General features: G+C 42.4%; 1 protein-coding gene across 3 annotated transcripts in view; it reads right to left on the reverse strand.

The window, feature by feature from the left end:
- The window catches only part of nrxn1a (neurexin 1a), a 50,490-nt gene that overhangs the window by 19,068 nt on the left and 5,186 nt on the right, over positions 1–26,236 (reverse strand). The window contains exons 2-12 of one of the 3 annotated variants that reach the window (XM_070851266.1): positions 25,198–25,215; positions 24,411–24,440; positions 23,405–23,416; positions 12,334–12,635; positions 11,210–11,233; positions 9,206–9,367; positions 7,096–7,167; positions 6,556–6,780; positions 5,581–5,728; positions 4,473–4,603; positions 3,201–3,453 (exon numbers count right to left, since the gene is read on the reverse strand). In XM_070851266.1, coding sequence (XP_070707367.1) covers positions 3,201–3,453; positions 4,473–4,603; positions 5,581–5,728; positions 6,556–6,780; positions 7,096–7,167; positions 9,206–9,367; positions 11,210–11,233; positions 12,334–12,635; positions 23,405–23,416; positions 24,411–24,440; positions 25,198–25,215 — 1,377 coding nt within the window. Of the gene's footprint in view, positions 1–3,200; positions 3,454–4,472; positions 4,604–5,580; positions 5,729–6,555; positions 6,781–7,095; positions 7,168–9,205; positions 9,368–11,188; positions 11,234–12,333; positions 12,636–23,404; positions 23,417–24,410; positions 24,441–25,197; positions 25,216–26,236 lie in introns of all 3 variants that reach the window. The other 2 variants (XM_070851264.1, XM_070851265.1) reach the window with 2 other exon arrangements.

A 26,236-nucleotide genomic window follows, 5' to 3' on the forward strand; every position in this document is an offset into this window, starting at 1 on the left:
CACAAAATTACCCCATCACGTTCCACCCTTAATTCATCATCACTCCCTCACAAAAGAGGATGTAAAAATAGCCGCAGCTGGTTGGCTGGCCCTGTTATCCGGTTAAATCAGAATGCATGGTGGTGAGTGTGTTAGCCACCGCTGCTGACATCCCAGACCCTGGAGTCATAATGTAACAAGCTCAGGTGATCCCGCTTTAATGTCTTTTGCATACTCATTTACATATTCATAATCTTCTCTCCCTGCTACCTGCTGGGGCCAATCCCCGACCGCTAAACTGTTTACCTCCGAGGACCCTGTTTTTTATTGGCCAATTACATACACAGCTAAACACACTCTCCGTGTCGCTGTGCCTTTATCTCTCTCTCTCTTTTTTTTCTTCCCCTCTTCTTATATCTCTCCATTCCATTCCTCCTCCTTCTCTCTCCCTTTCGCTCTCCCTGTTTCCGTGGGAGACGATTGGAGCCAAGGCAAAAACAAGAGAACAGGAAGAGAGGGAGGCCTCATGAATACTGATGAGCTGAGAAGGAGGGAAAGAGAGAGATAGTGTGTGTATGTGTGTGTGTGTGTGTGTGTGTGTGTGTGTGTGTGTGAGAGTGAGTGTGTGTGTGAGTGCATGTCAGAATAAGTGAGTGAATTTAAGTGTGAACAGAGGAGGGTTTAGTAAAGTGAGAGCAAGGGGAGAGAAAATAGGGACAGAGCAAGACAGAGAGAAAGGAGCGGGGGGAAAAGGAGAAAAGCTCGTGGCTAAAATGCAAATGAACCCTCATTAACTTGAGGAAAAAAGGAGATGGTTGGTCTGTTATATCACAGATAACATAACTAACAGCCACACATACACATGTCTAAGCACACTTGAACACACACACACACACACACACACACACACACACACACACACACACACACACACACACACACACACACACACACGTGCGCACAATTCTGATAAGGGAGACAGCTGACTAAATTTTCCTCACTGCAGCACCTGATTCACTACCAGGCAAACAGAGGAGGAAGGGTTGGTGAGAAAGAACTATGAGAGCCCGTTTATGTCAGGAAAGCAAAAAAACAGAACAACGCACACCGTTGCATCATTTGACGTCGGTAGACACACACCAGATGCACCATACAAACAGAACGAGTATTGAAAGAAGAAGATAAATCTTTATTTAGCATCTACTAATTCTGACTTGAAGCATCCGAAGTATGACTGATGTTTTAATGTTCACATCTCATCTCGTCTTATTTCTCATTTTCACTTATTATTTTGCAAATTTTATGTTTTTTTTAAAATAATTTTCGGTTTCAGCGTCTCATAGCTTTTATGTAAAAACACATATTTTTGACTTATTGTCTGATCATTTTAATTTATTAGCTCATCCTTTGGACTGGCTGACTTATTATCTCGTAATTTTGACTTTCTTTCTCATAATTTTGACTCATCATAAGTGTTTTTATTGCTCCGGCAGGAATGAGCTTCCGTAGAGAAAGAGCAAGAAAAAATATAACCCATTAGTGTGAAGAGCAGCAAGCGAGCAGGAGGAAAGAACGGCAAATGTGTTAAGGACTGTGCAAATGTGTCGCTAGAAATATGTGTGTGACCACTCTTTACAAAATAAAAATTCATCTCAGAGCCACAGCGTGACGACCATCTTTGTTCATTAAAGAAGAGAGAGGGGGAACAAAGGAGAGAGTGAGAGAATGAGGGAGGGAAAAAAAGGGAGGGAGAAACTGCAGGTAGAAGGCGTAAACATGGCCAATCACTCTCTCCATCTGCTTCTCCATCTGTGCTTCCTTTAATCCACTGAACCACCAGTTAGTGACCCCTCAGTGCACACAGAGAGGGATGAAGTAAGATATAGAGGGAAGGAAGACAGAGCTTAGGGAGAGACGGAGAGAGACAGAGAGAGAGGGGGTACATTGCTATGATAAACATAGACTGCGGATGTTTGTCCTCCGAAATAAAACATTTTCATATCAACGCCTTTCAGAAAGTGTGTGCATGTATGAGTGTGTCTATATCTCCTGTTAGATGATAGTACCATCATCACTTGAAATGCTTCAGCAGTTGTGGCACAAACAACATTTCTTCTCTTCTCCTTGTCTGACTCCATCTCGCCTCTTTCAACAGGCCTGTATCAGTCCCTCTGCCAATCTTTCCGACTTTCCATTTCTCTCTCGGCCTGAATTCATACCTTTTCTCATAACTCTCTCTCAGTCAGATACTCTCGTCTCCCATTCCTACCCATCTCCTCACCTGCTGTCATATGGCGGTTCCAGCCTGGTGCTTCCACCCTCCGCTGTCACAGCTCCTGCTCCCTGCTTTCTGCACACTTCCTCTCCCATCGATTCCCAGTCTCTACATCCATGGCAGTCCAATAGTCCTGTCTGCAGCTCTGCTTCCTCCCACCTCTTCTCTTTCACCCTTATTTGATCCTCTCCTTTCCCTGCTTCTATCTTACAACTCTCACTTCCAGGCACAACATTTTTTGAATAAAAAAGATAAAGCCAAAGATAGAAAAGCTGCACTATTATTATTTTCCATTGTTGAGCAAACAGGCTCATTTCACCCTTAGTTTCTATCTCCTCCAATTTCTACTTTCTACCTGCCATTCTCCTTTTATTTTCACCTTCCTATTCCCATCTCTTGAGATGCACAGGAGGGTAAACTTACCTAAACTCAATTTGCAAGCCTTTTTCATTTGAATAGTTTAGCCACAGTTTTATCAGCGATAAATCTTTATGAGGGTATCTTTTTAGCGAAAGCCAGAAAAAGTGCTATCAAGCTCATGCAATCTGTTACGATGAGCCTTTTAAAGGAAAACGCATGACTTAAAGGTATAATGAAGTTTTACTGCCCAATATGACTGATGATCATAATATATTTTCAGCAGCTGATGGGAGTTATTTCTGACTTTATAACTTCAGACTCTACCATCTGTCTTCTGTCACTCATCCCTTTGGCATTACTCAATGTTCTCAAGCCAAAACGCAGATGACAAAGCTGTCAGTATGACTGTATTTTGCATGACATATTATTAATTTTTCATTAACTGATGCTGTTAAGCGACTGTAATTAGCCAGCTTACTCATCTCTATTGTGAAAATGTGACTTTTGCATTTATGCCAACTACTATACAGGCTGCCAAAAGTCCAGTTGAAGTCTTATTCTCATGCTCCCATCACGTCATTCTCACCTCTCTCACAGGAGCGTCCCAGGTATCCCGTCCCTGAGCAGTCGCAGACGTAGCGATTCCATCCCTCCCTGCAGATGCCGTTGTGCTGGCAAGGGTTGGACAGGCACTGTTTGGGTGGCTCTCTCGAGCACGAGGGCTTCACACCCACTGCCCTCTGGGCCTCTGCCAGCCGCCGGATGTCTTTGCTCTGCCCATCCACAAACAGGTCTCTGATGCAGCCCACATAGCCGTAGTTCAACAGAGCCGTCCACACCTGAGGAACAGGTCACCAGTGTTGAGTAGTTTCTCTGGACAGAATTGACCCCATTGACACCCCCCCATCTAAAGACAAATTTAAATTGTGCTTAAATTAAAGGAAAAGTTGAAAACTAGAACTGCTGGTTGTTTTTTGGCTTTGTGAGTAAAGCCATTTTTGTGTTACTGAATCATTCTTAATATTACTTACTAGATCAAGTTAAAATTTGTTTAACACCAACTTTAACTAAAAACCCTATATGGATTGTTTCATTCATGTAAGATAATAACCTTGCGAGGTGGCTGGATCACGATCTTACGAATATGCATCTTAGCAGGCTCCATGTTATGTGCTTGTGACTGAACCACAATGACCAATCAGAGTAGCCTAAGGGTGGGGTTTAGGCGTGACAACAGTGAGAAGCAAATGTTTGTTCGTAAACAACAATAGTGGGACATTAAGTGGTTAGCACACAATCTGATAAAGCATCAGTTATATTTAAACTGGAGAGTATTATTTCATTGAAAAAAAAGAGCAAAGAACGACACTTGTCCCAACTGGCTTCGGAAAGAGTTTTAACTACGTTTCGTTGATCTGATTGGTTGAAGATGGCCTGTGGACGGTGATAAACAGATGGTTCATCCAATCACCTGCCAAGTATTTCTTTTTTTTTGGACGTGCCTGCCCCTTGAAAAACAGTTTCTACGGACAACTTCCCAGATGGTTCTGTGTAACAAACCATCTGACGCATCAGGTTAGTAAGATCCAGACAAACAGCAAATTCTCAGATTTAGAAACATGGGACTATCAGCTTTTGAGCATTTATGCTTGAAAAATTACTTCAACTTCGTTGGTGATGAAGAGTGAAGAGAACCGAGTTCGTAAAGGTACATTTCTGTCTATTTTCAAAGATAATGGTCATATTATTGTCCAAAACTGCTTTTAAATTCAGTGAGGAACCCATCTGATCCACTTTAACTTCAATCAAATTATCAAGACAGTTGCTGGCACATGTCACATAACATCAACACACATACCTCTGTAGGGAAGATGAGACCAGCACGGTCCTCAGGTAGCCCTCCGAGGTACAAAGTGTCATCCAGGTCCAGGATCTCACTGTCTCCCGGGGCCGTGTATGCTGTTCTTACACTGTTCACCGAGATGGTTCCTGGATTTACATCAAAACAACCTCAGTAATCGTTATGACCTTCAGTGTGAACATCCTCATTGCAATCATCGCTGTCATCATCACCACTACCACCACTGTGACTATCATCATCATCTTTATCATTGTCATTCATCCCCGTCTTTGTCCTCCTCCACCTCCTCATCATCACCACCACCATTTATCGCCGCTTTAATCAGAAGAACTGAAAATCCAAAACTGCACACCACTGCCATAGTCATCAGTTTGTGCATTTAAAGTCTTAAAGTGCTATGTCCAACATTTTGTCACCAATAAATAATTCATATATTTATTTTTAGGCATTAGTGCAGTTACAGTAAACAAACAAACCCCCCTACTGAGAAGATTGGCAGCCCCCACTGTGGGCTTCTAGACTAGTAATTAACACTGACATGCAAACTATAACTTTATAAAAAATCCTGGCACTGTGTATATGATCATTTGGCTTGTGTTCAAAGAATACATATAAGACAAGAGTGTAGCATTTGTGAGAGACAACAAAAAGCATTGTTCAAGTATGTTTTAAGTAGTTGTAGTAGTTGTTGTAAGTATGTTGTAAGCGCGTATCTATTCACATGAAGCATGGGGTTAATAGCAAGTGTGGCCATTACTTGCTACAATGCTGCCAGTAGTATGAGGAAGAGGCAACCAATTTTAATCATAGTCAGTGTTGAGTGTTATGGTAATTGTACCAGCATATTACAATAAATTTGACAGTGCTTTTGTATACTGACTGTATATTGACTATATCAAAAATGTTCTAAATAGCAACCTTAAAATCATATTCAATAACCTCACTTTGAATTAAAAACAGACAGCAGATGGAAAATAGCCTTTCACGGCTGGAGCTTACTATAAAATGTTGAAGTACAATCTCTCCTACTCATTATCCTCCACCTCCTCCTTATCAACCTCTGCAGTCAAGGTTAGCATCAGAGTTGAGAGAGCTGTGAGTGTACCTGAGCGCCCATCCCTCTGGAAGTCCACATGATACCATTCTCCGTCATTGACCTTTCTATCGATGGCCTTGGTCTTGGTGGTTCCTGAGCCCATGTCCAGCAGCAGGTACAGGTGCCCATCCAGCATCTCAATGGCAAAAAAATCCACCTGTAAGTCAAACACACACAGCATCAGTATTCTGTGAAAAGCAGGGACATTGATGGGTAGCAATAAAAATGCAAATTATGGCTGCAAGTTACAATAAGGTGATTGGGCTCCAGTCTAACGGTTTATAATCAGGCTCTTTGTGCAGTGTCATTCAATATTAGTGGAGATTAGTATAGATAAGTAAAGCTATACGTTTTTTGGAAACTACACAGGTCTTGGACTTGTGTGGAAAGGGGATTTCTAGACTCCTTAGAGTCCTGATTTCAGTAACAAGTTTTCAGAGTAGCAGAAAGTGATTAAAGGCATAATTTCTGGTGGCCATCTTGCAGTGCACAGAGTGAAACCACTTCTAAAAAAAAAATCATATTTTAGGTTTTGCTTTCAATACCCAAATTCAACATTAGCGATGTTATTTAACTGCTATTAAATTTTGTACAGATTATTTCCTACTACCACATAATGTATCCTAATGATTTTGGTGGTCCAATAGCTTTTTCTCTGGTGACATCATGTGGTTGGAATTTTTGCCTTATTGGATGGACAAATTTTAATTTGTTAAATATATTATTCATGACAAAACATGACATTCCCACCAGCCTCTGTGCAATGTGTTTAGTGTTAATTAGGAAAATGTAATCTTGCAAACACACTTAACTAAGATCATGAACAAGGAAAATATTATACCTGATAAACATTAGCATTGTTAGCATTGTTATCAGTTCCGTCCCCATTTAGCAATACAGTCTAACAGAGCCGCTAGCATGGCTGTAGGCCAGCAGTCTCTGCTTTTCTGTTTAAAAATTTTAAAATGTATATCCCATTTTCACCTTGACTGTAGGAGGCGTACGTGGGTCTTTGCGTTGCTGCTGTCGGGGTTTGCCATGACTGAAAAGCATCAGCCCGTTTGGTTCTGTGGTCCTGAAATCAAACGAGATCGATCCTGCCTTCTTCGCTGTCCACTTGCTCAGAGCCACGAAAGACTCTGGGGTGTCAAAGGTCACGGGGTCCAGCGTGGCCACACTCTCGCACTTAAAGGACACCACCCCACTCACCTGGGGAATGTAGAACGAAAATACATTTTTAGGGGTTTCAGCATTAAAAAATGGGTTGTTATACAGATGTCCAGTGACTTTGAAGACCAATATGGTTCCTTTGTAGTCTGGGACTGAAATAAAGCCAGGTACTCCTGGTTGTGAACTGACTAAAAGACAAAAGCATGTGGCTTCCTCTCAAAAATATAATCCCTTTTACTTAAAATTCACACATTGTAAGCCTTGCAGGGCTTGACAGGAGGTTGTGGTACAAAAACGATGTCTGTGTTCTGTGTGTAAGACGATAATGTGTTGCATGCTGTTCAAGGTGCATACCTTCATCTTTGGGTCTCCCTGTTTAGCCAGTCTAGACAGCTCCAACCGTACATCATTGTTCTTGTACACCACCTTCAGGGAACGCAAATAAAGAGATGAGAATTAAACATTATTTCACCTTTGGATCAGCTAAAAAGAAGCCTTTTTCTTCACTTTTGGTCAATAGATGCACCCTCTCCTTTCAAATACTTCTGATGCAGCATAGAATTGGACTATTGTAATTCTTCTTTATTTAACCTTAGTGCTTCACAGTAATTAGCAAAAAGAATAAGACATGCTTTGATTAACCTTTTCAGAAGTCACAAAAACAAGAGAATGTTGCAGAGATAAACAGGGGACACTAATATGACCAGCCTTTCATTAATCTTTCAACCTAGGAAACTTTTTTTTTCAAGTGTTTTGGAATTTTTATATGAAAGTGACAACCTTAAGACGAGCAACCCACTCCAGCTGCATCTTTTGATAACTCCCATTTGTCCCTGCCACTTGCATGATCGGTTTTACGTTCTCTTCTTCCCTTTTCTGTTTCTCTCTTTCCTTTCCCTGACACAGTACGCTCTCTGAATGAGCAGCATGAGTGTAAAGAGTGTGCCTGTGCTGAGCATTTTGATGTCGAGAGCGACGAGCACACACAGGCTCTGCTTTATTAATCCAGACCTCCTTCTATGACCTGTAAGCAACTCAGCACATCAGAAAATTCCTCCTCTGCATTGGCTTTTCACCTCTCTTTTTCGTTTTTTGTATGTTATGCGCCTTCGTGTCTGTGCGTAGGGCAATGAGGGTGATTCTCGAATTTAAGTGCTGCAAGTGTGCAAAATGGTGTTTGCGTGTGGGTGTGAGCATGTGGAGGAGGGTGCCCGCATGAAATGCACAAAATTGTTACAGCCGTGATCGTTCATGCGCGTGATTCACTGCATACATCTTAATTTGCTCACATGGATTATCATATCATCGTATTAAATATGTAAATGTGCCAGTGGAGGGTTCACTTTGACAGCGGCAGCCTCGTTTAAACACCATCAGTCTTAATGAAGCAACACAGAGCGCATTCACCACTGATACAGATAGCTCTCTGTTTGGCACATCATCTGTCGGCTTGTTTGGTTGTTTGTTTATGCCTCTGTGTGAGTCTGTGTGAATGAAAGTCAGATTCAGACATGGTGTGTGTATAAGGGGTATGAGGATGTATTTGAAAGTTGTTGTGTTAAGTGCTGTGTATGCATATGTATGTTTACAGCATTTTGTGTTTGACTATTTTAGTAAGTGTGTCTGGGTGCACATGTATGCACATGCACACACCTGTGTATACATGATAATATTCTGTTTATGTGTATATGTAAGTGTGTTAGTGTTTCCATCAGTGTGTCATATGAGTTTTTGTTGTTGCAGTGTTGTGGCCCATTTCAAGCACAGCGGATGGATGGAGCGTCTCTGTGGCGTAGCTAATTAGCATGTTAGTGCTTAGTGCTGTATCTACTCCCTCAACGACACTCATCACTGATTCTCTCTGATGCTGGGGAGGGTGTGTGTGTGTCTGGGACTGTTTGTGTGAGTCTGCCAAGTGGAAGCATTTCTGTGTGTGTGCTTTATAAGATAATGTGTGTAAAATGTTTGCGTGATGCATGACAGAAAGGAAAGGTAGGAGGAGAGAATGAAAAAAAGTGAGAGAAGAAGAATATCTGTTTCTCAAAACCTGAGAGTGTGCGGAAGTCTGTGCAGCATTAGTGTACGAACTAGGCAATAATTAAATATTATCATCCATCGTCTTTCAGTGAAATTATATAATGCAGAAATGATCGTATGTAGATTATATGAGTAGCTGATTCAGTCTAAATTCTGTCTAAATCAATAATTCAGAGCAAATTGGAGTTAAAAGCTAACAACAGGTTATTGAAGATGTTTTACATGTCGGCAGCATTTTGTCTGATACAAAGCAGTCTGACTATTTTAGATTTTTCTTAAACATTTCCAATAACGCAGTAAGTATGTATATTAATACTGGAAAACTAATCGTATTAATATCATCCTATTTTTTTCAACCCACTGCGTATTGTGCTTTCTTTGTGTGGGTATACACAAATACAGCTCATGCATCATGCCAGCATCCCACCTCTTTGAGACAGCCCATGAAGTTATTGCTGACTGGAGAACCGGGAAGGTCAGCGGTGCTGGGGCTCCCTCCCACGTAGAAGAAGTCGTCAGAGCCCAGCATGGTGTAGTCCTCCTGGGTGTAGCCCGTGGTGGTCAGGATGCCGTCCACAGAGATGGTCACCTACACAACAAAGCACAGGGAAAGGACACGCTATATACTCACACCAAAGGCAGCGCTAAGCGCTAGCTAGGCGCTGACCAGCCAAATTAGCCCCCGGTACTCTGGTAACCAATGTGTATGCATTCTGGTGGGGAGAAGGCCTGATTGGTTTAGGGAATTGGCTAGTTGCACTGTTGGGACTTTGATTTGGTGTTGAAGAATCAGTGCTAACTGTGTACTGTGATTGAGTAGTGCTGCCTCTTGCCTTGCTGGTATCTCACATTATGTTGCCATATACCCCACACAGTAACACACTGTGTAGCCCCATCTACCACTTGTACACCCTAACTGGAAGCAAACTATGTGGTCTGCCTGTCAACAGTCTATTGTACAGAATGAAAACTAGATCTCGTGTATGATAAATCAAGATTAACTGATACCAAAGCTTAAGGGCCACCATTGGTGGATGTGACTCTCCACACCCAGACTTCAATCTGTTAGTCTATCACTGCCCCGACAACTGAACTGACAACTAAATAGCATAAACACATTAAACACATTATATTAAAACTTCTCCTCCTTATATCTCTGCCACAGACTCAAAGCTGTGTTATCTTTAAAGTAAAAGATGCAATTTGATTGACTTCATAATATACTAACAGTGGCTCTTCTTAATGCTCCACCGAAGGTGCCACTGATGCTGATTTAACCAGCCCATTCTGCTGTATAATAGCCTGTAAAGAGGCTTTTAGCTTGCACTGTTTGTCAACCCTGTCAAATGTAAGTCACAGTTAGTGGTATGTTATCACCCTAATATTCTGCAATACATTACTTATCATGTTCAACTGCCCATAAATGTTGTGAATCCTCTACTTTGCCACTACAGTATGTTCTCTATCACTGATGATGCTTATTATTGCCAGGCAAACTTGCCCAGCCAGGCAGGTGTTAGTAAAGTCTCCACAGGCTTCTTCGTGCTGTTAGTGTTAGTACTATTTACTTGTTAGTAGTTGTTAGTTGTTGCACTGCTGGCAGCCACAGTGGTGTTACTCGTGTCAGGCCAAGCTGTGTTGGGTTACTGAGGTTAGGGTTGATGAATTCAATGCTGTTAGTAGTTGCAATGATGTTATGTTTTTGTGTGTTAGGGTGAGTTGTGATGATGGTGTTAGTTAGTTAGTTTGTGGTCTGGGGGGGTTTGTTAGATCAGCGAGTCTGAATGACATGACACATGGACGAACACACACATATTGATGTACACACACGCACAGGTGTTAGATGGGTTACGGCTCATTCCACACATACACACGTACATATATATATTTATATACACATGCAGTCTGTTCCTCTCTCAGCATGCAACCACTAGCAAAGAGGACACAATAGAAAAACAACAACAATAGAAGACAGGATGAATCAGAGGCACCATGGAGAACATGCATTGGCAGAGTGGAGGACGAAAAATCAAAAGAAAAAAAGAGGGGAAGGAGGGACCTCTCTATCCATTTTACAGACCAATCAGAGAGGGGAAGGGTTTCTGAGTCACGCCATGCAGGAAGGGGGGGAGGGGGGGGCTCGCCATTTGCGTGCAGGTGAGGGATGAGCCAATCAGTACACGCCTACATGTCAGTCACAGAGTGATGGGGTGAAAAAACTGTAGAGAAAGGGGGGGAAGGACTTAAAGAAAAAAAGTGGTTGGCAAGGAAGGGGGGACGGGTACTTTTTAAGCGTAAAAGATTACCAACCGCATTTATCCTTTTATTGGTTTAGTTTTGATGTCTATGGTTCAAAAGGAAATAGACACGGGGCAAACCCAAACTAAGAAACAATTAGAATGATATCTACCGAACAATGGAGTTTGTTTACCATAGCGTGTCCAATGCCTGAGTGCTTTGTAGGAGAGGGGGAGAAAGGAAAGCAAAAAACTGTGAACAGAACAACTTCGGGAACAAAAAAGGAAAGCTAGAAGGCCTCTGGTGAGGTTAGTAGATTGGTTGGAGTGGTTTCGCTAGGAGAAGGGCACAGGTTAGGTTAGTAGAATGAATCATTCCATGGATGGTGGTTAGTTTTACTAGCAGGTTAGTAAAGTTAGTTGTCAAGTTAGTAGTACAAACAGGCAAACGGTAGAGGCAGGGCAAAGGTGGGATACAAGCACCTGAGTGCTAGTGACCCTCAGTGTTCTCTAATTCACAATCTCTCTCATTCATTCACTCACACATACACACACACACACACAATTGAAAAAGCACTCACCTAGAGCTGAAAGCAGTGCTGGTCTGGTGGTTAACCCACTGTAAACTAAGACCAAAACCTCAGGTATTTTCTTCCTACCACAGCATCACTGCAGTAGGCCACTGACCGTAGCGTCTACATTGATTAGTTTCTTGCTGCGGACTATAGTCTTTTCTGCTGCCCACTGCCCCTGAAACATCTGCAGCAGTCACTGTGGTTCACCAAAGTCAAATGCACACTGAAAGTATTTAACAGGGAATTTAAAATCAACGCTGCAACTAACAATCATTTTTCTTTAATCTGTTAATTAATTCTCAAATAAACAAATTGATCATTTAGTTTATAAAATGTGAGAAAAAGTCAAAAATGCCCATCACAGTTTGCCAGAAACAAAAGCTGATGTCTTCAAAATTCTTGCTTGGTCTGAGCCACAGTCCAAAGCCCAAAGATATTCAATTTACAATGATAAAAGGCAAAGAAGTGCAGCAAATCCTCATATTTGAAGTAAGCAAATGTTTGATATTTTTGCTCGATGAACAATTTAGAAGATTAATAGAATTGTTGTAAATTAATTCTAGGAAGGCTAATTATTTCATCACATGCTATTTATTCCATAATCTACCACTTGCCATTGTTTTGTCCCTGCCAATGACTGTTCAAATCTTTCTTCTTCAAGGCTTATCACCATCGTAACTAATTTACATCTCCTCTCCTCTTTGCTTGGTCCCTCACTCTTCCGTCCCCTGCAGTCTGGTTACCTGTCTCAGGTTGCGGGTGACCTTGACGTCGTGCCAGGCGTTGTCGTTGAACTTGCCGTTGACGGGCTCCACCAAGGCCTCGAAAGCCCCGGAGCCGAGGTTGATGACAAGCGACACGGCACCGTTCTTCAGTGCCAGGTTGACGTAGTCTGCTGACTTGCCGGTGTGCAGCATCAGGCCGTTGCGCTGCAGCGTCTTGAAGGAGAGCGTGATTTCATCGCTGCTTGACTGGATGGGATTGGGCGACAGGTCATAGCAGAAGTACTCAGAGCCCTTGAAGGTGGCAACGTACTCCTCACGAGCTGAGATGGAAAGGGAGAGGTGGAAGAGGAAGAAGGAGGAGGAAGAACAAAGTGTGGAGCCATTATACTCTTGTTCAACATTATCACGATGATTAGTACAATATCCGAGCTATGTAGCGTCTTCCCACACTGCTCTTCACAATATGCTCAAAGATGATAAAATGGTGGGTGTTCATCAGAGCCAGCCGAGTAAAACAAAGCTCTGCTGGGCCTGGTTAAATTTGATTTGGATGTGCTGTACAAAACATATTGTTTAAGATGCTGAAAATGTTGTTACTGTCAAGCAAAGCCTCACTGATGCCAGCACTTGGAAGAAACACTTCCTTCCATACCTCTAATCGTACCATGGAGTGGTGTGTAAACAAGCTTTGATCACTCATGTGGGTTGGAGATTAAACAGTGTGGATGCGAGAGAGACAGTCGTGAGTCTGTAGCATTCCAAACTCGTTATGAAACCTGCCATCCTCTCTTTTGAGAGAACAGCTGTGCTGGCAGTCTGAAGTGATGTGGTCTTGTTTGACAACATGGCTTATTTCGTGATGTTCATCAAATGCTGGAATGCATGTGTCTGCGTAAGTATATGCAGTTGCCGTAGAGGTTAGGTTAGGGTATAGAGAGGGATGGCAAAAACTGAGGATGAAGATGGAGAACAGCAGCGTCTAAGCGTCATGGCAGCCAAAGCAGGCAGGATTGGCCAATTAGAATTCAGAATAACAAGCAGACAGCCAATGGCGACTTACCTTGCACACCTTCAGTGACCCCCAAGGACACTAGACCAAGGTTTTGCAATCCATCATCCTTAAGCTCACACTCTTTTATCTACTCTCTCACACCCACTCATACAGAAGTGCACAGCCATATACGCAAGCCAGCAGAGGTACAAATATGTACACCTACACACACATCTGCGTGCAAAAGAATGATCATACTATTGTGCTGCAAGCAGGGGTGACATTATCTGTCTCCTTCACACCCATCCCCCCAAAGCATCACCCTTCCTCCGCATCCACTTTAGCGGTCTCCTCACCACCATCCCTATATCTCTCACACCTCCCTTCAAGCTTCACGCCACCATTCCTCTCCGCACATCTTGTTGGCCTCTTTTTCTCTGCTCTGTGGAGCCTCTGGCACAACCACCAACTTGTAGTTCATGATAATGAGGAGAACAGAGGGGAATTTAGCACACACTAGGTCAGGCTGGAGCAAGACAGACACTTTGGACCGCTGGAGAAGAGCGGGGGGAGGGGAGGGATTGCCATGTAATGAATAGACTGAAGTGTAATAGGTTATTAAGGTAGTGAGAAGCAGAGAGAAGTGTGTTGAAATGGAATCGGCCGCACTTGAGTGAATATAACACAGACAGAATAATGAGAGAGAAAAAGTGAGAATATATCACAATTCAAAGAGCAATTGTGGCAAATTGTCTTTCTTTGCCTCTGTTGCATGAAAAAAACCCAAGTGTGAATGCCAATATATGAGTGAGAAACAACAAGTTGCTTGCCAGCATGCATGTGACTTCCCCTAAGTGTGTCATTCCCTCCCAGCATGTTAATTAAGACTTGTTGTGTGTGCATGTGTGTGAGTACGCCTCAAAAAGAAAAAAAAATTGGCCAACTTGTGTTGAAGCATGTGAATGTGCCTGTGTGTGTGTGGACAAGTATATGGTTTTTATGTGTGCATGAAATGTGTGGGGGTGTGGGTGGGTGCTGGTCTCTGTAAATATTGGTGTATTGCTGTCAGAAAAGCTATTACCAACTCAGGGCCTCAGGCTAGTCTTTACTGAGAGGAGCGAGAGCAAGGAGGAGGGAGGCACACACAAAAACACACACACACACAAGCACACACACACACACACACACACACACAGACAGAACAGTCACAAATGCTAACACAATCACACAAATGCACACCAGCAGACATGTAGACAAATGTAGATGAGGTGGCAGAGTAAGGGGGAGAGCCAAGTTGTTCACAATGAGAACACACGCAGCCGTCCAGCAGCATTCTAGCGGTAATTTACAGAGGTGCCATTAGGTTTCAGCGTGGTGCTCCACCATTCTGTTACTAATTTACAGACATGTCATTAGACCAGACAGGAGCACATAAAGCATCTCTGCATCGATCTGCGAAACCTCTGGCCCGCAACAACAACAGGCGTACACACACACACAAATCAGGTGGGAAAATGCATATTGGGTGACACAAACACAATGAAGTACACGTGTCATGAATGAATGTGTTCATTGTGCAGACACGCCTAAAACACACACACACACACACAAACACACGCACACGTGCAGAAGCCCGCACGCTCTCAAGTGGGCAGGTTGGAGTGGATTTGTTGTAGCTCAGATTAATGGAGTGAGTCAGTATTAGCTCAGAGTAAACAGTGAGACAGACACTGACATACACACCACATGTCACACTTCATCCTGTGGAGAGCACTGTCGATCAAAGCAAGCGAGCAGGAGGATGAAGGAATACAGAGAAAGAGGGAAGAAAATGCAAATGAAAGGAAAGAGAAAAGAAAAGGAAAGCAGGGGAAAAGACTGTGAATCTCCCAAGCTAAAATATTCAATTTCCTTTGGAGACTTTTAAGATCTTATGTTGTAGATGACTTGTAATTTTCTTTCTATTAGTTGTTAAACTAAAGTTTCTGTGGGGTTGGTTGTATGTATAGTATGACTGTAAATGTTTTTCATTGCTCTCAGGTCTGGTTTGCAAAAGAGACCTTGAGCTTAATGGCACTACGCAATTTGATAAAAGCACTAAGTAAAAGAAAAGAAAAAGGAATCTCTCACAGTGGGTTATGTAATTTTAAAGCTTTATTGTCTGATGGTTTTCATGACTTTTGTACTGTAGCTGTTTCTTGAAACAGATCTTCACTACAGATCACAGATCTTTACCACTAAAAAAAACCTTTGTTTTGGAGATTTTGAGGCTTAATCAGATCTCTTGTTTTCACTTGTTTGTGGGTTGTTTGAATTGTTATATCTCAATTTTCTTTAACTGTGATCCAGTAGTTGCATGGTTGTATGTCAGGTCCGACTGTAGTGCTGGAATGATTAGTCGATTAATTGATGCATAATTGGTCAGGACATGAATTGGCCTCCTTAATGATCAACTAATCATTTGAGTCATTTCCCAAGTAAAAGTGCCAAACATCTGTTGACTCAAGCTCCTGGAATATGAGGCTTTGCTGCTCTTCTCTGTTTCGTGTCATCTTAAGTTCAATATCTTTTGAATGAATGATTTTGGACTGTTAGTCACAGCTGTTTTTCTCAGCTCTCCCTTGAAAAACAGAGCTTGATGTCACTGAGACTATCTGATTAAATGAAGTTACTAAAAGGAAAGGAAGAAAGGAGAGGGCAGCAGGGAAACATGAAAGGAGGGAGGAGAATGTGTTGAAAATATAAAAGAAACTAGTACAGGGAAGAAGGAGGAAATGATTAACTGTGTATAGGCGGAGTGGGAATATGCGGAAATGTAAAGATGGAGGGTGATTGACATTAAACTTTGAAGGCTATCATTAAACTACTGCTCTAATGAATAAAGCAGTCTGTGGGGATGCTGGAGCGAGGGAGAGAGTGAATAACTGATCTGATTGTTGCTGCTGCTGGGACCAGCTGCAACTGTACCGCCCCTCCTACGATCAAACACACATCACTTGGATTTCTTTGTGTGTTTGTGCGCATATGGCGAGTGAGTGTGTGTGTGTCTCATATGGCTTTGTCTCTTCTCATGGGTCTCCTCCTCAACATCTCACACACTAATTTGTCATTTCCATGGCAACCCTGTGTTACGGAGGCTACGGCAAATATGTGCGTTTGTGCATGTGTGTTTCAGGGAGAGAGAGAGAGAGAGAGAGAGAGAGAGAGAGAGGGGGACAGGAAGAGAGATGGGGAAGGAGGGCAAGAGAGAGAAAGAGTGATTGAGTGAACAGTACATTATCATGGACAGCTGTACTGAATCAAAATGGCGGATGGAGGCTGGGAGCACATCAGGGGAGCCTACATTATACAGCACCTGATAGAGGGAGCAGGGCGGAAAAGATGCAGGGTAGAGAAAAAGGAAAAGATGCATAGGGGGAATTTGAAAGACGAAGGAATAAAGAGGGGAGACGTAGGGGCTCACTGAGATGGGTAACAAAATGGAAGAGAAGAGAGAAAGAGGTAGAGGGGTAGAAAGAGAGACAAGGAAAGGGAGTGGCAGAGAGGGAGGGACGGATGGCTAGAGAGAACGAAAAAGAGAAAAATGCTGGTATATCTAAATCCTAGTGTAGCAAGCCTCAATCATGGCAGCCCTGTCATTCTGGAGATAGCACACTGCAATTCCCCTGCACCTCATTTTTAGCCCACCATGCAGTTCTGCTATCAGCTCTTCTCAGACTGTCCACACACGCAAATGCACACACACCCACACATACACACACACACACACACAGCATAAACTCAAACATCCTGCATGAAGGCATCCCTCCTTAATAACAGACAGGTGGATTAACTATGCACTCATACAGTATACAGATAGATGACCAGTGTAGGAAATGTATGTAAATGTATGCTAACATATGCATAGTCTCTATATTAAGTTAAAGTGTGAAAATTCATACAGACAAGTTCACTAAAGGCTACGACTGCCGTTTCCATCTCTGTTCAGTGATATACAGCATCTGGCTTTGAAACCGATTGGGCTATCGCATCACTGCCAAGGGAGCAATACTGTGGAGGAGGATATTACTGTCAGGACACAAGTGACAGATTGGTGGTCTGCAACGTTGAGCTCTTATTCCTTTTTGTTGTTGCTGTTGTTGTTAAATTGAAGGCATTCATTCCAAACACAAGATATACAGTTTTAGAAATGTTCTGACATAGGTGTTAGTGGCCCAAAGGTAAAATGAGCTCAGAAACAATTAATCAATTAGTTAATTGTCAGCAACTTATCACCAATTTTGATAATTGCTTGATTTTTTTTTGCTTGATAAATGATTAAGTAAGTCATCAAGCACAGATGCTTGGTTTTATCACTGTAAAGTGAATATCTTTCTGTTGATGTCTCATTGGACTGTGATGGTTATTCTTCACTATTTTATGTCACCTTCGACTATTATCATAATCTATTAATCTGCGAGCTATTTTCTTAATTAAGTGATTTGCCTCAAACACAGAAAATTGGTGATATCACCAAATGACTTGCCTGACAAAACCCAAAGATATGTAATTTATTCTAATGTTAAGAAAATGAAAAAAGCATCTCACTTCTAAGATGCTGGATCCAATTTTGGGGATTTTGTTTGGAAAAATGACTCAAGGGACTAATCGATTGTCAAGATAGTACGTTTTCTGTCGATTTAGTTATCGACCAATCATTGCAGCACTAATTGAATAATCATAACCATTATCCACACGTTAATCTTAAAATAGTAAAACATGTCAGAGTTTGTTTATACATATTAAGATTGTTTTTTAGCAGATATGGTCTGATCTTTTTCAAGTAAAGCTCAAAGTGAATTTCCTTGACGCACAAATAGAACATAACTTGATTATATGTTATAGAAAAGACAATGTACAGCTCACTTCCTGCCATTATGTTCAGCCTTTTACTTCCCTATTTGTTTCGGTTATCTGTGCTCATCTCTCTCTCTCTCTCTCTCTCTCTGTCTGTAGCTTCAGTTTGGCCTTCTCTCTGGTACCCAGGGAAACTGGCTTGTTTCCATGACAATGTCTGCAGGCAGAACAGTGTATTTGTCTTAAGCTGGATAAGATCAGAGTCAGTTTCATCTGTGTTAGACACACACACACACACACACACACAGGCGTGTACACGAGCACACATAAATCATGGCACATGTGCACAGAGAAGACTGTAGCACAATAACAAGCACACACACTGAAAAAATGTGCATTTGTGCAAACAGGCAGCCGAACTGATATGAAACAATGAAGTTAAATATACGCACAGAGACAAATGGCGAGGCTCAGATTTGCATGAATGTGGATCCACACACATACTGCAGTGTCACAGAAACACACACACCTAATGAAACCCCTTACAGCAGGTTGTTAACAAATAACAAGCGCATGAAGGCCTCTTTTCATAAAGGTAATGTAATGGCTTTTTAATGAATGGCGTGGCTATTTCAGTTGTTGTAGTTATGCCAGACAAGTACCAGAAATAAATGAGTGTTTGTGTGTAGGTATGCAATGCCTGTGAGTGAGTGTGTGTACGCTTGCTCATGTGCTTGTTCTTGTTTTGGCAAACAGCAAAGAAATGAACTTCAAATGCCAGATGGGGTACTGGAGTGAATCGCCAATTGGGCCACTACCCTCAGCACCCACACAGACACAATGGAAATTGCTAGAACAGGTAAGAGACAATTGGAACACCGACTAGCCTGTTTCCTTCTCTTTCTTCCTAAAAAGGGTATATGCGTATGTGTGTCTGTATGTGTCTCTGGGTGTGTGTTTGTGTGTGCATTGGTGTTGGATGAGGTATCTGCATCACTGATGAATACCATCCTGGCTGATGTGAGACTGTGTCAAGTCGGGGAGCCCAAGGAGAGATTCAGCGCCCCTGCTGAGAAACGCTGCAGTCTTATCTTGCTTCCTGTCTCCCACTGCGTCTCCGACCTTTTCTTTCCAACCCTTTTTCCCCCACTTTCTGAATGTGCTCCTATCTTTCCTCTCCATCACTTTTCTACACTCCTTTACCCTATCCCGCCCACCCCTCCTCCCGCCCTCCCTTACACGTTTGTAGCCAGCCTCCGCTCTATCGTTCCCCTTCATCCTCTGTAAATGGGAAGTCCGTTTGATGTCTTTATTTGGGTGATTACAGGGTGCATTGGCTTTGTGTGTTCCCTATTAGCGTTGCAGTGAATGTGCAAAAATGTTAATGCGTGCACTTGCTAACGGGATGGTAATTGCATACAATTACCAATAAATGTATACATTTACTAGTGGGATTGCAACACATTTCCCAGGGTGAATTCTGAAACTGTGCGTCTCCCTGATAATGTGGGGGTAGAGCTCTGTTTGTGGTGCTGTGATTTTCATTAGAAGAACTGCATGGGTGTTAAGCATTAATGAGTGTTGTAGTACAGTACTATACTGGGTGTTTGGAGCGGAGAACAGAGGCAGAATTAGTCCCATTAGTGGAGAGGGCATATCTGAAAAAACTGGGCATTTTGTGATAAAAACTTTTTTGCAATTATGTTATCACTGCTGATGACCGGAGCAGACACAACTTAGTTTTAACAGTTCTGGGTTTTTTTTTCACAGCTCAAGATGTGGCCATCAGGAGCCAAATTCATGCCAATCAGTCGGGCAGGCAGCCAATCACCAGATACTTGCCACTTAACACCAAGAGGCTTTCTCTCACCTCGAGTTGGGTACTGCTCACTTGTCCGTCTTGCTAAACTATGCAAACATTACAACTAGTGGCTAATGTGTGTCTGTCAAATATCTTTTATTGACAAATATACAGTACATTACAATGTTTACTTCAAAGCTTAGATTACTTTTCAGATTTTACGAGGAGGGGCAGAAATTTCACAAATGCAATCAAAATATTTGGGGGATTTTAAAACAGTAAAATTGTACAAAGGAAAAATTCTCTTAATGATACACAGGCATGATTAAGTACAGGCATGAGCATAAAGCAGCTTCCTTTATTGCTTTCTAGAAGGACAGCAAGTAATAATTACTTTCACTGTCACTATCTGTTGATAATTTTGTCAATTCAATGATTAATTGTTTTGTCTATGAATTATCAGAATGGAGAGAAAAATACCCATCACGGGTTACAGGTGACCTGCGGAGGTGACTTCAAATTACCATCATACATGATTGTAAACTGAATATCTGGGTTTTGTTTTTGACTGGACTTGACTGACTGATCAAGAAATTAATCAGCAGATTTTTCAATAATTAGTTGTTAGTTGTACCCCTAAATGATATACATATACATAAAAGAGCATTTAAGAAGCTACAATCAGTGAATATTTGGCATTTTTGTAAGTAACTTATCATGTAATATCATTTATCATTCATAAAACATAATTTCTCAAGAAAAGTTGAGAAATTAAAGGTATAATTAACCAATATATGTTTTTTTAAATTTAGTTCCGAGCCTGTATTTTATTGAATAGTCAGTGCTTGTGGGATTTATTATTAGGACTGTTAGATGATGATGAATAAGAGGTAGGAGACATGCTGTACTTTGCTGGTACTGACTGGTTCCTCTCATCTTGGCGTCTGCTACCACTCCCAACCCCACATATGGTGGAGTCAGCACGAAACTCATCCTCTGCGTGTGTGTGTGTGTTTTTGTGAGAAAAACAGGCACATGTGTATGTCCGGGAGACAGCGTGAGAGGTGGAGGAACAGAAACAAAAGAGACGATTTTAAGAGAAATCCAGAGAGTGTGACAGTGAACATGTGTGTGTGTAGCTGAGTGGAGTGTGCGTCCATCTGTGTGTTTTTGCCATAAGACAATGTGTTAAAATGAGCCGCTTTGATTGCCGACGCTTTATGAGTCACAAGAGATGACTCACAATCCACCTCCCCTCAACACGCACCCATGCACTCACACAAGACACACGCACACACACACACACACACACACACACACACACACACACACACATACGGACACGCGAACCTCGTTCTCTCTCCTGCGTTCATCCACTGACCGTGAAGAATATGTGCAGGCAGCCTTACTCATGCATATTTACACTGAACACACACTCACTCACCTACTCAGCGGGCACTCTCTAAAGGTTATTGTGTGTGAGTGTGTGAGCGTGCCTGCTTGTCCGTCCGTTCACGTAAGCGCGTGTGTAAAGGTCACTTCAAGCAAGGCTGACCACTTGTTTATGCCGTGCACAGATTGTTGGATTGATATCGAAAACACTTGAACATGTAGACAAACGATCATTATTAACCTTAACCAACACAACCTCACTGAAAGCTAAAAATAAAAATAAAATAGAATATCATAAACGAACATCGCTGCCAATTACATCCAAGAGCCACTCCTCAATCCTATTCAGAACCTACAATCACTCATTCACCCGCAACCCTTCACGGTCTATTCTTGGCCAGACAGAGAGAAGAGAAAGGGCAAAATCTGCTACTTGGCTATAAGCACATTTTCCATCCAGATTATTGCTGCTCAATACTTTTCAAAAAATGAAAAAAAATCCATTTCCCCCTCTTCCTTTGGCTGCTCGATACTTATGAAAATCCAATTTGGCTCCCTCTTTTCTTTCTTCCCTCCACAATTCGTGCATTTTCACCCACTCAAAGTGATTAGTGATCTGTGGGTATCGTTTCCAGGGAGAATGATAGCTGTGTTTTATGGAGGAGGGGAAAGGTCCAGGGCTCCCCATCAGGGCTGATGTCCCTTGGAGAATGACTGGGCTGGGAGGGCAGACAGGAGCACCGCTGTCCCTTTGCAGATACAGGCAGTTGCTCTACATCACAGCAGAGAAGACGACTCACTTTATCTCTCCCTCGCCTCCTCTTTCTCTCTCTGCTTCCTCTATCATTCATTCCTTTAGCTCTTCTTTCACAGGCACAGTCACTTTTTCTCAATTTCTCCAGCACGGACACACACACAAGCAGACACACATACTATATATCTTTCTAAGACACCCCTCCCCACAGCCAATCCGCCCCCTCAAAGAAACTCATTTCAGCTTTGCGGGCTCCTCAAAAAGCCTCTTTACGCTGAGCTAACCTAAGCTAGGCTTCGTCTGCACCATTTGACAGCCTTTACATCTCAGTATGCAGAGCAAAACACACTCGCGCAAGCACACACACACACACACACACATGCGCACAGCTTTTTCATGTGTACAGTTTCTGAAAGAGACTTCAAAGGTTTTTAAAAAAATAAAAGAAAGAAAATCAGCCACAGTTCTACTTTCAGCCTATCACAATCCAAACATCCGTAATAGTGAGGGCATCCACTATACACAAATACACTGAATACATTGTGTAATACTGCAGGAAACATATGTTAATACATGTCAGTCCTTAAGTAGGTGATTTAGAATGCTGAGCATAAGCCAGATGAAGCAATTAAATTTTCACTGCCACCTGGATGATTCATGGCAGACATTTTAAAGCAGAAACTCTAGCATATGAGCTTACTTAGCAATCAAAACATAGCAAAAATGCTCAGATAGAAATATACTTGTCAGAATAGAGATGTCTCATTGTGATAGATTGTTGAAGACATCATTTGGGCTCTATTCAGGATATTTCTATCCACTAGCCTGGATGAACATTTCATTAAATAGCACATTACACTGAATACACGGCAGCCCTGTCACAATGGGAGACAGCCGTCATCATGTCCTCTCTCATCCAATCAAAGAGCACAATAGCTCTGTCACGGTCAGGCCTGTCTTCATGTGGGTCAATCAGTGTATTCATCAGCGTCATGCAGAGCTGACCGATCCAGCAGCACCTACCTTGAGATTTTCAAAAGCACCATAGGCCGGAGCTCCTATTCATTTGCACGCATGCACGCACACGCAAGTATGAGCAGTCTCGCACACACATGCATCAACAGCTTACCTTACCAAAAATAAAACATTCCAATTTAATGCCAACCTTTAATGGCAACCAACAATAAGAACTTGAGGGCAAACAGCTCTAAAGGTCTGCATTCCCATACATACAAGAACCTGTCGATACATTCAACGTCAAAACCATCCAGAACAGCCCATTAGCCATACACATGAAAAAAATCAGGTGTGGTACCTCTGAGTTTTCCTAATTTCACAGAGGGTGGTGTCCCAAACAGTGAGAGAGAGGGCAGGAATAAAGGAGGAAAAAGGAGAAAGAGGGCAAGAAGAGAGAGGTGGTATTGTGAGATTTGTTCATCAGAGAACAATTTTCCAAAGGCAGAGCAGTGGCACTTGTTTTTGGGCTGTGTTCAAAATCACTGGATAACTCAGGGGTTGAAGTATAACAGCATTGCTTTCATACACAAGAACATCTGTTCAGAATCACATGTGCTCGCCAATGTGTGAGCAGGAGCCCATGTGAGGACCAGCAGCGACAGAGCAAGGCATGCTGGAAGCTGATGAAAAGCCACAGGATGAATGTGGATGGTCCTGTGAAAACTGCCAGTCATTGATTCAAACCCATATGTCAAAGCACACATGCACACACACGGTATGTATACATCATGCCCACACACACACACACACACACACACACACACAGGCACTCAATGCTCCAATCCCCTCAATCAAACTCTTACATACAGATGAGAGAAAATGAAATGGGGTGGAGGAGTAAAGACCAGTTCAAACCATCCATGGAGTCAGTCGGTCAGTCAGCCCTTAGCTCCATTTCCATGATGTGGAGCTCTGCCAAATCTAATCTAGCATCATGACAATAACATAGATCACAACAGAAGTTTCTCTCAGGCTTACTTCCCTATTCAAAAATCAAACCAGAAAGCAATCTTTAAGGCTAAATTTAGTTTATTATTATTTAATTGTGGAAATGCCCAAGTCATCCATTTCAGTTTAAATCAAAGCTGAATTGTTTAATGAGACCAAATGGAACCGTTTAAAAGAAATCTCAGTTACTGAAAAAAACTGACCTTAGTTCAGTGCCTAGAGAGACAACTTCCTCCCGCGCCAGGTGGTGATGAAGTGGGGGAGGGATACAGGGAGTTGTGAGTGTGGGAGTGAGAAGAGGGGGGGATGATGGGATAGCAGAGGACAACAGGAAGTGAGGAAAGAGGAGGCCATACCTTGGTCGCCAATCATCAGGTGTGCCAGACCTTAAAGGAGACAAGAGCACAGTCAGCATAGCAAAGGATCATGGGGCGTGAAGTGTGTGTGTGCGCACGCGTGTGTGTGTGGATATATGTGTTTTGTGATACTGGAGTTTGTCAGTGACATGCTGGTAAAGACTAGAGCTCTTGTGTAAAAGTGTGTGTGCATGCGTGTGTAAAAGTCCTCTAAATTATTCCAAATGTCTAAAGAAAATAACTTTGAAGACACTTACTCATCCTAGGCAGCGATCCTACGCACAAACAGGTACGCACACAGACATTTGCACACAGCCATGAAGTAGGTCGTATACAGTACAGTATCTGTGTGCCTTTGTCTCTGTTATCTTGAGGCCAGAGCCACTTCAGATGATTGCACATGAGATGAAAACTTACCAGATGTCAGCAACAAACCCCTACAACCCACACAGACCAACATACATTTATGCTGGCTACCTTGTACTGTATTTCCATAATAGAAGATGTAATGAGAATAGGAAGGCCAGACAGAAGAATGTAAAGGACAAGCTTCACATGGAAAAGCTATAAATATGTACAGAGAAGGTGGAGAGGACAGATGAAAACAAGATGATGATAGAGGCAAAAAAATGTATATTTAAATAATTAATTTGGAAAAGGAGGAGTCAGATAGAGAAGCAAATAAAGATGAATAAAGATGTTTGAATAAAGGGCAGGAAGAGAAACTTAGACACAGGCAGAGCTGAGAGAAAGACAGATAGATAGACAGATAGAAAGTGCAACCTACCTGGAGTGTAGCTGTGCTCTGGAAAGGTGTCGCGGCCAGGCGAGGAAAGAAAGAGACAGACATTCATTAACATGCATGCTAAGCCCTTGGGTTACCATGGCTACTTACTGTACATGCACACCCGTCCGGGGTTACCGTGGTAACATACATGCAAAGTCCACGCAAACGTCACAATGGATACCATGCTGCACTGGTAGCCAAAACGTAGTTTGCCTATTATATATATATGCACAGACGCATTAACAATCGCTCTCTATTGCTCCACGTGTGTGCAAATACACTTACATAAGCGCACACACACATACCCACCCACACTTGTAGATACACAGGGTGAGGAGGGGGTGTGGGCGGAAATATACGTTCCTACCTGTATGTTTGGATTCAAGAGCCGTGTACCCCAGAACTTACCTTGCAGCCGCTTCCTCTCCCCAGAGCCCCCCGACAGATAGCATGCAAACGTACACACACGCTCACTGACGCACACACATTCAGTCTCGCAATCTCTCACTTACACTCTCTCCGTCTTTCACACATACAGACACTCATACACTAACACTGACTATGGCAGTAAAAATGATGTGAAATAGCAGGAAAACATGTAGGGGTGGATTAGCAGTGCAGGAAAACGAGGGACATGCATGGTTCAATACTGGGACTGTGTGTGTGTTTGTGTGTGTGTGTTTTCTGAGCTGTGTGCTCATCTGAGCGTTCCCATGCCTCTGCCCTTGTGCTAGTAGCATGGCAGAAACAGGTGGAGCTATTAGCATGCTAACAGCGATTTGCCCTCAAGGACAATGCAAGCCAGGCCAGGCCTAACAAGCCAGGTTCACTCTGCCTTCACTGGAGGGCAGAATGGCTTAGACATTAATTACATTTATGCATAGCCTGGCTCAAACTCTCTTTATCATGTTTTCAGTGTCTCAAATAATAATTGTTTCTCCAAAACTGACATATTGTTGTGCTTTGAAATAAAAAGAAAAAGCCCTCTTCTAACAATGGTATGAAAGATGTAATATACAATCTTTAAGCGGTGAAAGAA

Source organism: Pempheris klunzingeri, chromosome 20 (assembly GCF_042242105.1).
Source record: "Pempheris klunzingeri isolate RE-2024b chromosome 20, fPemKlu1.hap1, whole genome shotgun sequence".
In the NCBI taxonomy this organism is placed as follows: domain Eukaryota; kingdom Metazoa; phylum Chordata; class Actinopteri; order Acropomatiformes; family Pempheridae; genus Pempheris; species Pempheris klunzingeri.